General features: G+C 43.9%; 1 protein-coding gene across 5 annotated transcripts in view; it reads right to left on the reverse strand.

Annotated features, from left to right (window-relative positions):
* The window catches only part of CCNY (cyclin Y), a 227,747-nt gene that overhangs the window by 66,428 nt on the left and 148,214 nt on the right, over positions 1-13,105 (reverse strand). For 4 of the 5 annotated variants that reach the window (XM_008002821.3, XM_008002823.3, XM_008002822.3 and 1 more), the window contains one exon: positions 873-907. The exons of the other annotated variant lie outside the window; for it this stretch is intronic. In XM_008002821.3, the coding sequence (XP_008001012.1) occupies positions 873-907 (35 nt within the window). The remainder of the gene's footprint in view (positions 1-872; positions 908-13,105) is intronic. 5 annotated transcript variants of the gene reach the window in all.

A 13,105-nucleotide genomic window follows, 5' to 3' on the forward strand; every position in this document is an offset into this window, starting at 1 on the left:
CCAAGATCTGCAAATACATTGATGCAGACAGTCTACAAATCCTGAGAAAGACCCTTGTATGGTTCTGTTTTTAGAATGAGGACTTAGAGCATACTTATTTTGATAATTTACACCTGTTTTATCATTCCATACCTCTCAGAGAGTTTTCCTTCCTAAAGGGGCACATTTCTAAGAAGAAGGGGTGGCTAGGACTTGCCTGGTACATAAGGTGTGGAGGAGGCGCTGGAGCCAGCCAGCTACACCTCTGCTCAAGGAAGGAAGAGGGATAAAGTATCTCAACGGGGCACCTGCACCTGGCCACCAGGGGAGGGAGACATGGCTAAGAATGGCCAAAAGACTACAGCCAAATGTTTGAACATCTTTTTTTAATTTAGTGTTATCAAGTTTATCCTCTTTCTTCGAGCATCAGAAGAACATGCAGACTCTACTGGACCCACAAACAACAAATGGGAAGAGTCAAGTGTGGAGACAGAGAGCCTCATGGAAAACAATTATGTGTTTATTCAAATGAAACTGAGCTACAAGAGAGAAAGAGTAATTTGGGGGTGAGGGTAGAGAAAGGAAAGGATTCAAAATTAAAAAGAAGTGCCTTTCCCTTGGACTTGCTGGGTGATGTTTGATATGTTATTGTTCACACACATCATCTCATGAACAATAGTGGTCTAGGGCTTCTGGAAAAATATTTGGGACAGTGGACAGATACCAAGTAATGCTTGTCAAATTACAAACCAAATTAAGCATAAGTACACTGCAACATTCTTCCAAGTATCTACAAAGCACATGAGCCATTTTCATCCATCACAGACACAGTTATTTCAGCTCTTTATACTGTACAGTCATTATGAAAAACACAGGGAGACAGCTTCACTTACATGGTTAATGAAGAGACTCTTGCGTTTTTCTCTCACTGTGAAAACAAAAGATGCAACAGAAATGTTACATGCCTGCATGCCAACCCCTGGCAGGTGGCTGAGGACTGGGCCCCTGTGTCATGGTCCCATCCTTCCACCAACCAACATACCCACTTGCTCATTTATCAAACATAAGAATATGGGATCTGCACAAATGCAGATCTGAATGAACTTGGCTCACAAAGGGAAATATACAACCATTTAAACAACAGCACCCTAACAATATAACTGCAGCTGAAATCAATTAAGGGGTAACAGATTTCCATTAACTGAATAAAAAAGCAATTAGTAACTGTCATGAAACTCATATGCATCTATTAGTTTAATGTAATTAACAAATAATAGGACTATTTATTCCCAACCCTACCAGACCCATAAAGCTCCACAGCATATAAGGGAAATATAAATAACAACAATATCTAGAAAGCATTGAGATCCAGGAAGACGACGTATATCAGTGGCGTTACTTATCATGGAAACCCATTATTCTCCATGCTGGGTGCTGGTGAATACAGCTGAGCTTCTGTCTGGGAGGCCCCTGGAGCTCCTTGTGGCACCCACCCCCAACCCCACAAGTCTGACAGAGGTCACCATAATTGATCCTGCTCTAACAAGGTGGCTTCTCACAGTGCTGTCTGTACACATGGCCTGTGTTGAGCAGCTCAGCCTCCAGTGTCCCCAGACACCAGTGTTTCTCAGAATGGGAGCCTGCAGCCCCAGAGAGGTAGAAGGGTCAGTCACAGGGAACGCGAAGAGCTTGTAATAACCTAGTATCACTGAACTTTGCATTTTCTTTTCTGAAGGCTCATTTTGTGGGAACAGATTAATCCATTAACACATTTATTCGTTACTGTAAAAGATATGAAAAATACATTTCCTTCAAGGAGATAACATCCTAGGTCCCCAAGAATCAACAATGTTATCTTGGGGTACCCTAAAACAACAGTGTATAAAAGATAGAGGAAGGTTTTCTCCTTACAGTCCATGCCCCCACAAAGCAGATTCACTACTGTTTTCAAAAGCCTTCCTGCTGATCTGTTGGAGGGATGATGGAACTGTTTTTCTAACACTCATATGCTGTTCTTAGGCTCACAAAAAAACACTTCTCTTTTCCATAGAAGTCTTGTCCTCTCTGGAATGAATGCTGCCTTCCACCCTTGATATCTCAAAGATAACAAAAGCAAAAATACAAAAGCAAAAATCTGTCTGAGGATACTATTGGGCACTTTAAAAAGAGACTGACACATAGAAGGTAGCTCGATGGACCCATGTGCAGAAGATCAGCCCCCTGCTGTCACAGGACAGGGCACCCTGGCCATGCCTGAGGCCAGGCTACCACTCAAAGAACATGAGTGCACAGACAGCGGCGACAAACTGGTCTGCTATGCACAGCATGGAGGCAGAGGGATTACATTTTACCTGACTCCAAGGAAGCATCCACATTTAAACCATAGCAAAACAAACAGGATGGTCTCGCTGGAAGCTCTGGGTTTTAACTTCCTGGCATACATACATACATACATACATACATACATACATACAGTGTGTGCATGCACATGTGTGTGTTTTCTTTAAATCAATTTATACTAAACTATTATGCATGCAGCCAAGGATGGAGATATGATGATAATTCTACAGTGATTTCCCACTGACCGAAGGGATCTGGAAACCCTTTCTACGTGGGCCACAGAACTCACAGGGTACCCACAATACTCTGACATAACAGTCCTTCTCAGAGCATCTGAGGTTTGTGCAAAAGAGACTTGTGTCTCCCAATTGTGGGGACCACTGCATATACTAAGGTCACCTCAACACCCTACATCAGCCCCTGCCTTCAGCAAATGAAAGATATCCATGCCTCAAAAAATACCAGCGCTTCCTATATGTGTACTATTGAGATTAGGAAATATTCACACATAGAAGTAATGGCTGAGATGCATAACCTTCAATAAGTCTGACCAAGAAAGCTGATATGGTTTGGCTGTGTCCCCACCCAAATCTCATCTTGAATTCCCATATGTTGTGGGAGGGACCCAATGGAAGGTAACTGAATCATGGGGGCAGGTCTTTCCCATGCTTTCTCATGCTTTTCCCACGCTTTTCTCATGATAGTGAATAAGTCTCATCAGATCTGATGATTGTAAAAAGGCGAGTTTCTCGGCACAAGCCCTCTTTGCCTTGTCTGCTGCGATGTGAGACGTGCCTGAGATACCTTCCACCATGACTGTGAGGCCTCCCCAGCTACATGGAACCGTAAGTCCATTAAACCTCTTTCTTTTGTAAACTGCCCAGTCTGGGGGTATGTCTTTATCAGCAGTGTGAAAACGGACTAATACAAAAGCTTTCAAACAAACAAACAACAACAACAAAAAACTACAGCAGACACAGAAGACTATTATAAACACATGCCATTCTTGTCTGCGACCTACAAGGATCAATCTCAGGGAGGAATCAGGTCATTTTCATGAACTCCAACTGGCTGCAATCAGAATGGTGAAGAAAAACGAAAGTTCACGAAGACTATTACAAAACACCTAAGGATAAGCTATCTGCATCTATTACAGAATCTCTCACGCATTCACTGCTTCTATGCAAATGAACACCTACACACTACCCTATTTCCTCAGAGCAACCTGGGGCTCCTGGGGCCTGAGTCAGGTGCCACTTTCCTGTATGGTTTTATAATGCCCCTGCTAAGATAAGAGGGCCTTCGGCAGATGAAGTCTGCACAGTTTCTGAGAAGATTTTCCATACATGAATCCCTATGGCCGACTGGCTTTTGGAGTGTCTTCTGCGCCCCCAAACCAACAACCTATCCCTACATAAATGGGGAGAATTCCTGATATCCATGTTGGACCAAGTGGCCCATTACTTTGACCATCCTGCCTGGACTGGGGGGCACTCTACCCTCTCTGGGCTAACTCTTTCTCCTGGGAATCTGGAGTTGGGACATACTCGAAGGGCTCTGCTCAACCTTAACTGAGGGTATGATGTGTAAACTTCAGACTGGGGTGGGGCTCATCTCCTGCTGTGCAGGAAAGAGTGAAGCAGCAGATCTGACTGCCATCCCTAAAGCACCTGTTGCGAGGCTGGCCCTTGGCTGGTATCTGGGAACTTGGATTTAGAAGGGTTCCCTTCCATTATTCCCTAACTGGTAAAAGTGGCTCATTGTGCCTAAGCTGTCTGCACAAACAATATGCTCTATGCCGCATACAGTATGGTTTATTTCCTTCTGGGAATCTGGAACTTTGGTACTTAACAGGCAGAGCCTTCTTACATAAGCGGTCCTCCATAAAAATCCTGGGTGCTGGGTTTCTACCCAGGAGCTTCCCTGGCTGACAACATTCCACAGGTGTTTTCACAACTCATTTGTGAATGGGGGGATGAAGTGCAACCTGTGCGGCTCCATGGGCGAGGACTCGCCCCATGCACCTCTTCCCTTTACTGAGTTTCCCTCATGTGCTTGCACTGTAGTAAGTTACAGTCATGAGTGTGACTGTATTTTGTGTCTTATGATTCCTAGACCCCCCACACAGCTGCCATGCAGAGAAGCATGGCAGAGGGAGATGGGCAGAAGGCAGGTGCTGCCTTAGTCCTAACGGCTTTTAGTACCCAGTTCCACCAATTTGTGAGCTGTCTGAGATACCCTCAGTGCCCTTAAAATTAATTATTCCTTTTCCCCTAAGCTAGCTGGAGCACAACCAAGACATTACTATGGGGGAATAAGATAAGTAGAATCTTTTTTTTTTTTTTTTTTTTGAGACGGAGTCTCGCTCTGTTGTCCAGGCTGGAGGGAAGTAAGCTGACTCACTCCGCCTCCCAGGTTCAAGCAATTCTCCTGCCTCAGCCTCCTAAGTAGCTGGGAGTACAGGGGCGCACCACCACACCTAGCTAATTTTTTGTATTTTTTAGTAGAGACAGGGTTTTGCCATGTCGGCCAGGCTGGTCTCGAACTCCTCACCTCAAGTGATCCGCCTGCCTCGACCTCCCAAAGCGCTGGGATTACAGGCGTGAACCACCACACCCAGTGATAAGCAGAATATTTTACAGTGGCATAACACCTGAAACGACTGACAGAATTGCCCAAATCTAAATCTGGCTTTAAAATAAATTTGAAACCACTGAGGCTGATGTGGGTACAGCTCTGAAATTAAAAATGCTTTAGCTGTTTTATGTAATGGTATAAGCAATATGCCAACTCATTCCTAATAGCTGGTTTCAGTCATCTTTAAAACTTCAGTATTTTTGGTCACTATAATATATCAATTAAAATCTCTGGAGTTTTCTGAGTTAATGTCTAACTGAATTAACTAATAATCATGTTTTGCTTCTTTAGGGAAAACAGGCAATAAATTGATATGGATCATAAATTTTTTCTTTCCTGGGAGAGGAATAATAGCAATCTCCTTTGACACAATCTATGATAGTTAAGAGGATTTTTAATTGGCTATAGTGACAGTCCATAACGACGTAAACAGAAAATGTACCAGTGGCTTTAAAAATAAGCCATCTAAAATCAGCAAAAACAATACAGTTGGCATTAAAAGTCTTCTCCTGATAAAATGGGGAGTTAAGAGAGGAAAAGGCAGTGCTTGCAATCTGAGGGACAAACAAAATTACACTTGTTGCTATGGGATACTCTCTTGCCACAATGCCACACAAGTGACTCTTTAAAATACAACTTTCAACCTAGTGCCTGATTATTAATGAGGATTTATTAACAATCTAAACACAATTTGAGCTGATTCCTGTCATAGGTCAGCATTTAAAAGACTACCTTGGTTTCTCCTCTTCCATTTCCATTTTTTTTTTTTTTTTTTAGAGATGAGATCTCACTATGTTGCCCAGGCTGGTATTGAACTACTGGGCTCAAGCAATCCTCCTGTCTCGGCACCCCTCAAAGTTTTGGGATTACAGGTATGAGCCACCGCACCTGACTCTCCTCTTCCATTTCTAAAATAGACCGACCTTCCAATGGCAAGTGTTAGCCACCACCAAGCCACAGGATGCTGGTGCTAAAAAGGTCCTAAGATACCTAAGATATCCTTTCTTTGGCAAATAAGGGAAGAGCCCAAGCAGGCCAAGAAAGGGAGGGCCCAGAAGAAGAGAGCAGATCGCGTGCAGGACCCCTTCCTCTATACACCCGCCCTCCAACAGGAGCATCACTGGTGTGAACAGACACCTCTGGCATCTGCATAAAACGAGTCCCATTTAAAAACAGAATGACAATTAGAACCAGGTATGAACAGAGCTGTGCTATTCTACAAAGAAAATCTACTTAACTGATTACTCTGGATGTGAAGGACTGGCAGGCCACACAAGGGGCAGGATTCAACTAAACAAAGATAGAATTTTGTTTGGATATACGAAGCTAATTGCTGAGGTAGCTCCAATGCAGATCACGAAGATCTGGTTGAAAAGAAAAGGTTTCATTTCTCTTTCCTTTTTCCTGTGGGTAGCACAGATCAGGCCTTGAAGAATAAAATTAAAAGTTTACTATTAACTTTTCTTATAGTAAATTTGAGATTACCACACAGTTCCTACAGTTTTCAATAATTCAGTGAATTCACACTCAATTCAAAACAACTGTTGAGCACCTGTTCAGAGTGCACATGGAGGCTCCTGCCCTGCTGAGCTCCTGCCCTGACAGAGAGGTCATCATGAACACAAACGGCCAGGACACAAAGTGCACTGTAGCAGGAACATCACCCACACTTTGGAGCTCAGAACAAAGCATCCTGGTGTGGCCATTTCCCCCAGAGGCACACCTCCTGTGCTGCAGGAAGGAAGCTTCCAATTAGACCTCTGGCCTGCTCTGAACTGTCTCGGACCTGCACTTATTTCTAAATCTGGGCACAGAGGAACAGGACATTCTGTGCATTCCAAGTGAAATCTAAATAAGCAAAGCCAATGAACAAAAATGAAAAGACACAGAAACATTTCTAAGATGTTGAGGGCACAGCCAGTCATGGAGAGGAGAAAATTCCAGGGAAAAGAATAGGAAGTAGACAAAGGAAGAACATAAGAAGAAAACCATTCAAAGAACAAATATCCATCTAAGCTGCCAACTCACTCGAAAGGTTTTCTGTTTCCCATAGAGAATATCTAAGGCCAAAGGATTTCTTCAGAAGCATGGAAACTTCAACTAAGTGGCATCCATTTAAAACTTTCTGCTAATTTGAAAAGAAATGCATGCTTATTGCAGAAAATTTGGAAAATACAGAGCTGTATAAACAAGAAAATGCGACTGCAAATAAAAATTAAAAGCTTGCTTGGAAAACATAGAGATACATAAAACATACACACACACAGACTGAGTATCCTTACCACCCCTTATCTGAAATGCGTGGGTTTAGAATTTTTTTTAACAGATTTTGAAATTTTGCATTATTTGAGCATCCCAAATCCAAAAATCTGAAATCCAAAATGCTCCAATGAATATTTCCTTTGAACATCAGGTTGGTGCTCAGTAAGTTACAGATCTACCTTGGAGCATTTCAGATTTCAAATTTTCAAATTTGAGAGGCCCAACCTGTTTAATCCAATAACCCAGAGACAATCACTATTAATATTTTGACGTGTATCCTTTGAGCCTCTTTTGTGTGCATGCACACAAAGCAAGAATGATGGATACTTTTGCATATGAATGTATTTGTATATAAATACATGCAAGTATACATGTGCTCATATATGAACACGCCAACAGAAATATGCCCATTTTTCTATTGGTGTGTTAGCATTTTCACTGATTGTATAATAATTCTTTAATACGTAAAGGCATTAATCCTTTTTCCTATATATTATGATATTTCCATCACTGATGATTTCATTGTTAGGATGCATTTTGACATGAGTTTTCATTTTTAGGCAATCTCCTCCATTGCTTCTACAAACTTACATGCCCCTTCCCCATTCTGACACTAAATATTCATGTATACTATTTCTAGATGATTATGATTGTATTTGTTACACTTACTCTACCACTAGTCAATCCATCAGAAATCTATCCTGACACATGGCGGAGGTGAGGTTATCATTTTATTTTTTAAGTGAGACTTAAAGTGTTGTGTATTCTATTATAATGAGCTGCTATCAAATGCTGGCTGACATAATTTCAGACCTGGCCTCTTTCTGGTTTGCTTCCAAGGTGTGTTGAAGCAACTCTTTTTTTTTTTTTTTTTTTTTAATCTTTATTTTTTTTTTTGTAGAAATCATGGTGGGGGGGGGGTCTCACTATGCTGTCCAGGCTGGTCTTGAACTCCTGGGCTCAAGCAATCCTCCCCGCTCAGCCTTCCAAAGTGCTGGGATTATAGGAGTGAGCCATTGTGCCTAGCTTGGAAGCAACTCTAAGATGTGGGGGTCCATGATCTATCTTTATCAAAGAAACACAGAAAAAGATGGGACTGGGCACAGCATTGCACAGAAGCCACCCTCTACTCTTGGCCTGGCATCCATCCCTTCTCCTCCTGATCAGGCCCAGTGTTCTGGTGCAAGGTGTCACAGTCAGCACAGAGGAGCTGTCAGCACAGACAAGCTAGAAGATGGCACAGACACAAGTCACGGTAGAAACTCAATCCAACTGAGCAAATGAGAACCTACACTCCAGAGTAAGGATTATATTTACTGAGAACTTATGCTGTCTTACGTACAGGACTCGGTGCTTTGATGGATTATGCATTTAGTCCTCCTGACAATCTCACAAAGAGGTCCTAACTCCATTTTACAGTGATAAAATTGAGGTTCAGGGAAATCATGTGGACGGATCATATGCACCAAGATTATATGGAGAGTGTTGGATCTAAGCCTCCAGCTCAGGCAGTCTGATTCCAGAGGATCGCTATCTTCAGGCAATCATTCCAAGGCATTAACTATTCTTATATGGTGACCGCATCAGATTATCCTGAAATTCAGCTGCCTCCCTAGATGTCACAGGGCAGCCAGCTGAAAACATCAGCCACGTAAGGTAAGCTATAAACACGGTAAGCTATGAAAAGTATTTACAAGGTTGTCAGTCTGTGCCAACTGAAGGGGAAATGCAGGTGCTCAGAGTTTTTAAAAAGAGAACTGAAAAGTAAGAGTTTATGGCTACCAGGAGGCCACAAGCGCTGTTTAACAGTAAGACAAGGCTATGGTAGACAGGGCACCAAACTTCCCCAGCCTGGGGGAATTATCCCTGCTAACCTCTATTCTGGATCTGTGCTCACTGAGCAATGTTCTGACTGGGAACAGGGCAGGTCAGGAGAGGGGATATGATAAAAGGCATACTGAGAAAACTGACATTCTGGGTCTAAATGATTCATCTGAGTTTGTACTATGTCGGCAGCTTTCTCCACACTGGAAAGCCCAAGAGAAGAAATACTGGAGTTGGATGATGCTCCCAAGAAAAGTGAGCCATGGCACCCAAAGAGCGCCTCTCCTGTACATCTGACTTACAGGGTAAGACCTGGCCAAGAGATCTGACACCTGCCCTCCCCTCCCCCATGCACCTCAAGAGAAGACTGCAGAGGGGAGAGGGGAGGGCTGGCCTGAGGGTGGCACGGTATGATGAGTTCTGACCCAGGATAGGAAAGCCCAAACACACCACCTAAGCCTAAAAAAAACCTACATCCTCCTGTCCCTAAATAATGGATGTGTTGTTTTCTAACAAAGCTAGGGAAGGTAGGAGAAGGTAAAGCTGCAACACAAAACAGAAAGCCTCTACTCAGGAAGACTGCCACTGTGCCATGGCAGGTCTGCTCAGGGTGGGTCATGATGCCCTGCCTTCATTCTTTCATTCCCCTGTCCCTGAAAGTTTCTTCTATGTGCTAGCCACTGCAGAGACTGTGGAATGTGAAAGGCACAGTTTCTACCCATGAGCAAGATGCAATCCAGCAGATAAACAGGCTATTTATTTCTATACCATAAAAATAATCACCTCCACACAGAGGAATATGCAAACTGCATTGAATGTAATGCCACTGATTTTCTGGTAAACCATTACTCTATGTGTCACTAAGAAAGAAAAAAAAAAACGCCAATTAAATTTTGGCAAGTCACTGACTGTGCTGATTTCAGAGGTGTTCCAGCCAAGTAAAGGTGTCTATCAGAATCAATGGAATGAAGGGAAACAGGGGAGCATCACCTATGAGGCAGCCATTGGGTCAGCTGGGACAGAGGGCAGGTGTTGTGGGCAGAGCATCCCACAGGTGATGGTCTTGCAGGCCTGCAGGGGAGGGGACCCACAAGAAGGTGAAAAGGGCTCTGTGTGTGTGCTGGCGTCTGACTGTTCCAGTGGTGAGGAAACAGACGGTCAGGCAGGGAGGAGCCTAAGAGAAGCTCCACTTGCAGGCATGTGGAAGAAAGGTGAGACAGGACATGATGGAGGCAGGAGGCTGGGAAAGGGCCTTGCCACAGACCAGGTGAGGAAGGAGGAGAGGATTTCAGGAGATCGAGACCATCCTGACTAACACGGTGAAACCCTATCTCTACTAAAAATACAAAAAATTAGTCAGGAGTGGTGGCAGGCGCCTGTAGTCCGAGCTACTCGGGAGGCTGAGGCAGGAGAATGGCGTGAACCCAGCAGGAGGAGCTTGCAGTGAGCCAGGATCGTGCCACTGCACTCCAGCCTGGGTGACAGAGCGTCTCCAAAAAAAAAAAAAAAAAAAAAAAAAAAAAAATTAGATGATGAGGGAGAGGGAGAGAAAGCTGGCAGGAGAGGAAAGATGCTGACTTCTAATGTGGACATGCCAACCCCAAGGAGCAAGTATGATTTCCAGACTGGCTGCCTACCAGGTGGTAGGAAACACCTCTGGAACGCATGCTTACAGTGCCAGGACGGGGTGGCTCCTCCTTGCCAGGGGTCCTGGGAGAGGTTGGCTCAAGGGATCCCCAGTGAGGATCCCAAAGTACCTGTTACATCACAGGTAATGAGCAGACATTGCTGAGGGCTCGCTGTGTGCCTGGGACTCACCCTACTGCTTCAGGAGAGCAATCGTCTGAGGAGACAGGTGTGCCCACTGTCAATTTATAGGAAGTTATGACCCAAGAGATTATGTGACTGTAAATTCAACTAATGGCAGGCAAGGGCCTAAGACAGAGCTGGGTCCTAGAGCCTTGCCTAACTGGAAGCCAGAGGCCAGTTCCCTGCTGCCGGGGTGGCCACAGGCTGGCGAGGGCATGGGCAGCCCAGCACGCACAAATGAACCTGTCTGCACACTCAATTACTCATGGCTTTTGAGTACCCACCCTCCTCCACACACCCCAAACTAGAGGGAAAGACAGGTGAGGTAGTAGTTTTTGCAATTCTTTTATTGAAATGATCTGTCACAAGTAACTTAGGGCTAGACTAGAGCAAAGGTCCCCAAACCAAGTATTCAAAGAGACCTTTAAAAGGGCTGAGGTGTGATGCAGGAACCACCTTCCTCCCTCACAGCTTCACAAAGAAAGGCAGGCACACCTGAGCTGGGACCTGCACTGACCTGGTGTGAAAACCTCCTGGGGCGCCAGACGAAAAGACAAGCAGCCACTGGGGTTGTGGTAACCACCTTCAAACCAGGTTCATGTGTCTTTCCTCTCCTGCCAGCCTCCTGTGGCACAACCTGGAGGCTTCTTTGTCCTATGGATTTTCCCTGGAGGGGTGCTGGAAAGACATCTGGCTCTGAGTTTACAGATATCATAGTGAGGACGGTTTCCAACAGGACCTGCCTCTTGAGGCGTTAGACTCCCAAGCAAAGCTCGGGGAGCAGCAAGGGCAGCAGAGTAGGAGGGCACAGGGCAGGGTGGGAAGGTGCAGCAGACCGCAGACTGCTGGCCAGGCATGCACTCCCCTGCACCTGTCTGGCCATTTATGATCAGAAGCACAAAGGCAGCCACGGGCATGCACATTAACATGTTATGTGAATTGGAAAAATAAAATCAGACTTTTTCTGACAGAAGGTAAGACTGATTATAAGAAACAGGTGTGACAGGCAAAAATAAAAATAAATATCTAATTAAAAAGAAAGTAAGACTGATTTGACTGACTGGATTGACTATGATGCCTGGCTTTGCCAACAAAGTCATATGAAGAACCTGTAGCATTCTGAGGAAAATATATTTAAAACAAAAGAGAAGCTGAAAACATTAGTTTGGAGGAAAAGAGCAGGTGGGGGTTGCTCCATTCAACATATATTTGAGTTCTTTCTATGGGTCTGGCACTGTGAATGGCAGAGATATATAAACGTGAAGACTTGGAATAAATCACGATACAGTGAAGATCTCTGCAGCGACAGAGGGGCATGCAGACTGCAGTGGGGCAGCAGTCAGGGAAGGTGTTCTAAGATGAAGCCTAGACTTATTCTCCCAAAGCTCCCAAGGGTATCAGGTTAAGCTAGGTGCCACCAAATGTAAAGAGTAGTAGATATAATTAAAAGTCATGTGTTACATTTGGTAAATCTTTTTTGATGTACTTCCCAGAAACTGTGAAAATGAGGGACTCCTCTAACTGAGTAACTCTTTTGCAAATCAAATAGATTCCAGTTCTCTACTGTCAATAAAACTGAAGGGGAACAAAACTGAACTGTAGCTGATTATTAGGAATTATTTTGGTTGATAAATCCCTTGGAGATTTTTCGGCATATAAACTAGACGAAGTAGAAAGAATTCAATGATATGACTATAATAAAACTCTTTCTATTTCCATCTATTTATATAGATGAACAAAGTTCCTCAGCACTTACATCTATAAAAACAAAGGCTTGGCCGGGTGCGGTGGCTCTCATCTGTAATCCCAGCACTTTGGGAGGCCAAGGTGGGAGGATCACGAGGCAGGAGATCGAGACCATCCTGGCTAATATGGTGAAACCCTGTCTCTACTAAAAATACAAAAAATTAGCTGGGCGTGGTGGCGGGCGCCTATAGTCCCAGCTACTCGGGAGACTGAGGCAGGAGAATGGTGTGAACCCAGAAGGTGAGCCAAGATCGTGCCACTGCACTCAGCCTGGGTGACAGAGCAAGACTCCATCTCAAAAACAAAACAAAACAAACAAACAAAAAAACAAAGGCTTTGATGATGAATACTGCCTCATTTCAGTAATAAGTAATATCCAACCACAGAAGCATCTCACCAAGAAATGTTTTTCCAAAAAATATTTCACTTTTCTGTTTAATAATTATCCATTAAAACGTACAGGCGCCCGCCACTACACCCGGCTAATTTTTTGTATTTTTAGTAGAGA

This window comes from Chlorocebus sabaeus, chromosome 9, assembly GCF_047675955.1.
Source record: "Chlorocebus sabaeus isolate Y175 chromosome 9, mChlSab1.0.hap1, whole genome shotgun sequence".
Lineage (NCBI taxonomy): Eukaryota > Metazoa > Chordata > Mammalia > Primates > Cercopithecidae > Chlorocebus > Chlorocebus sabaeus.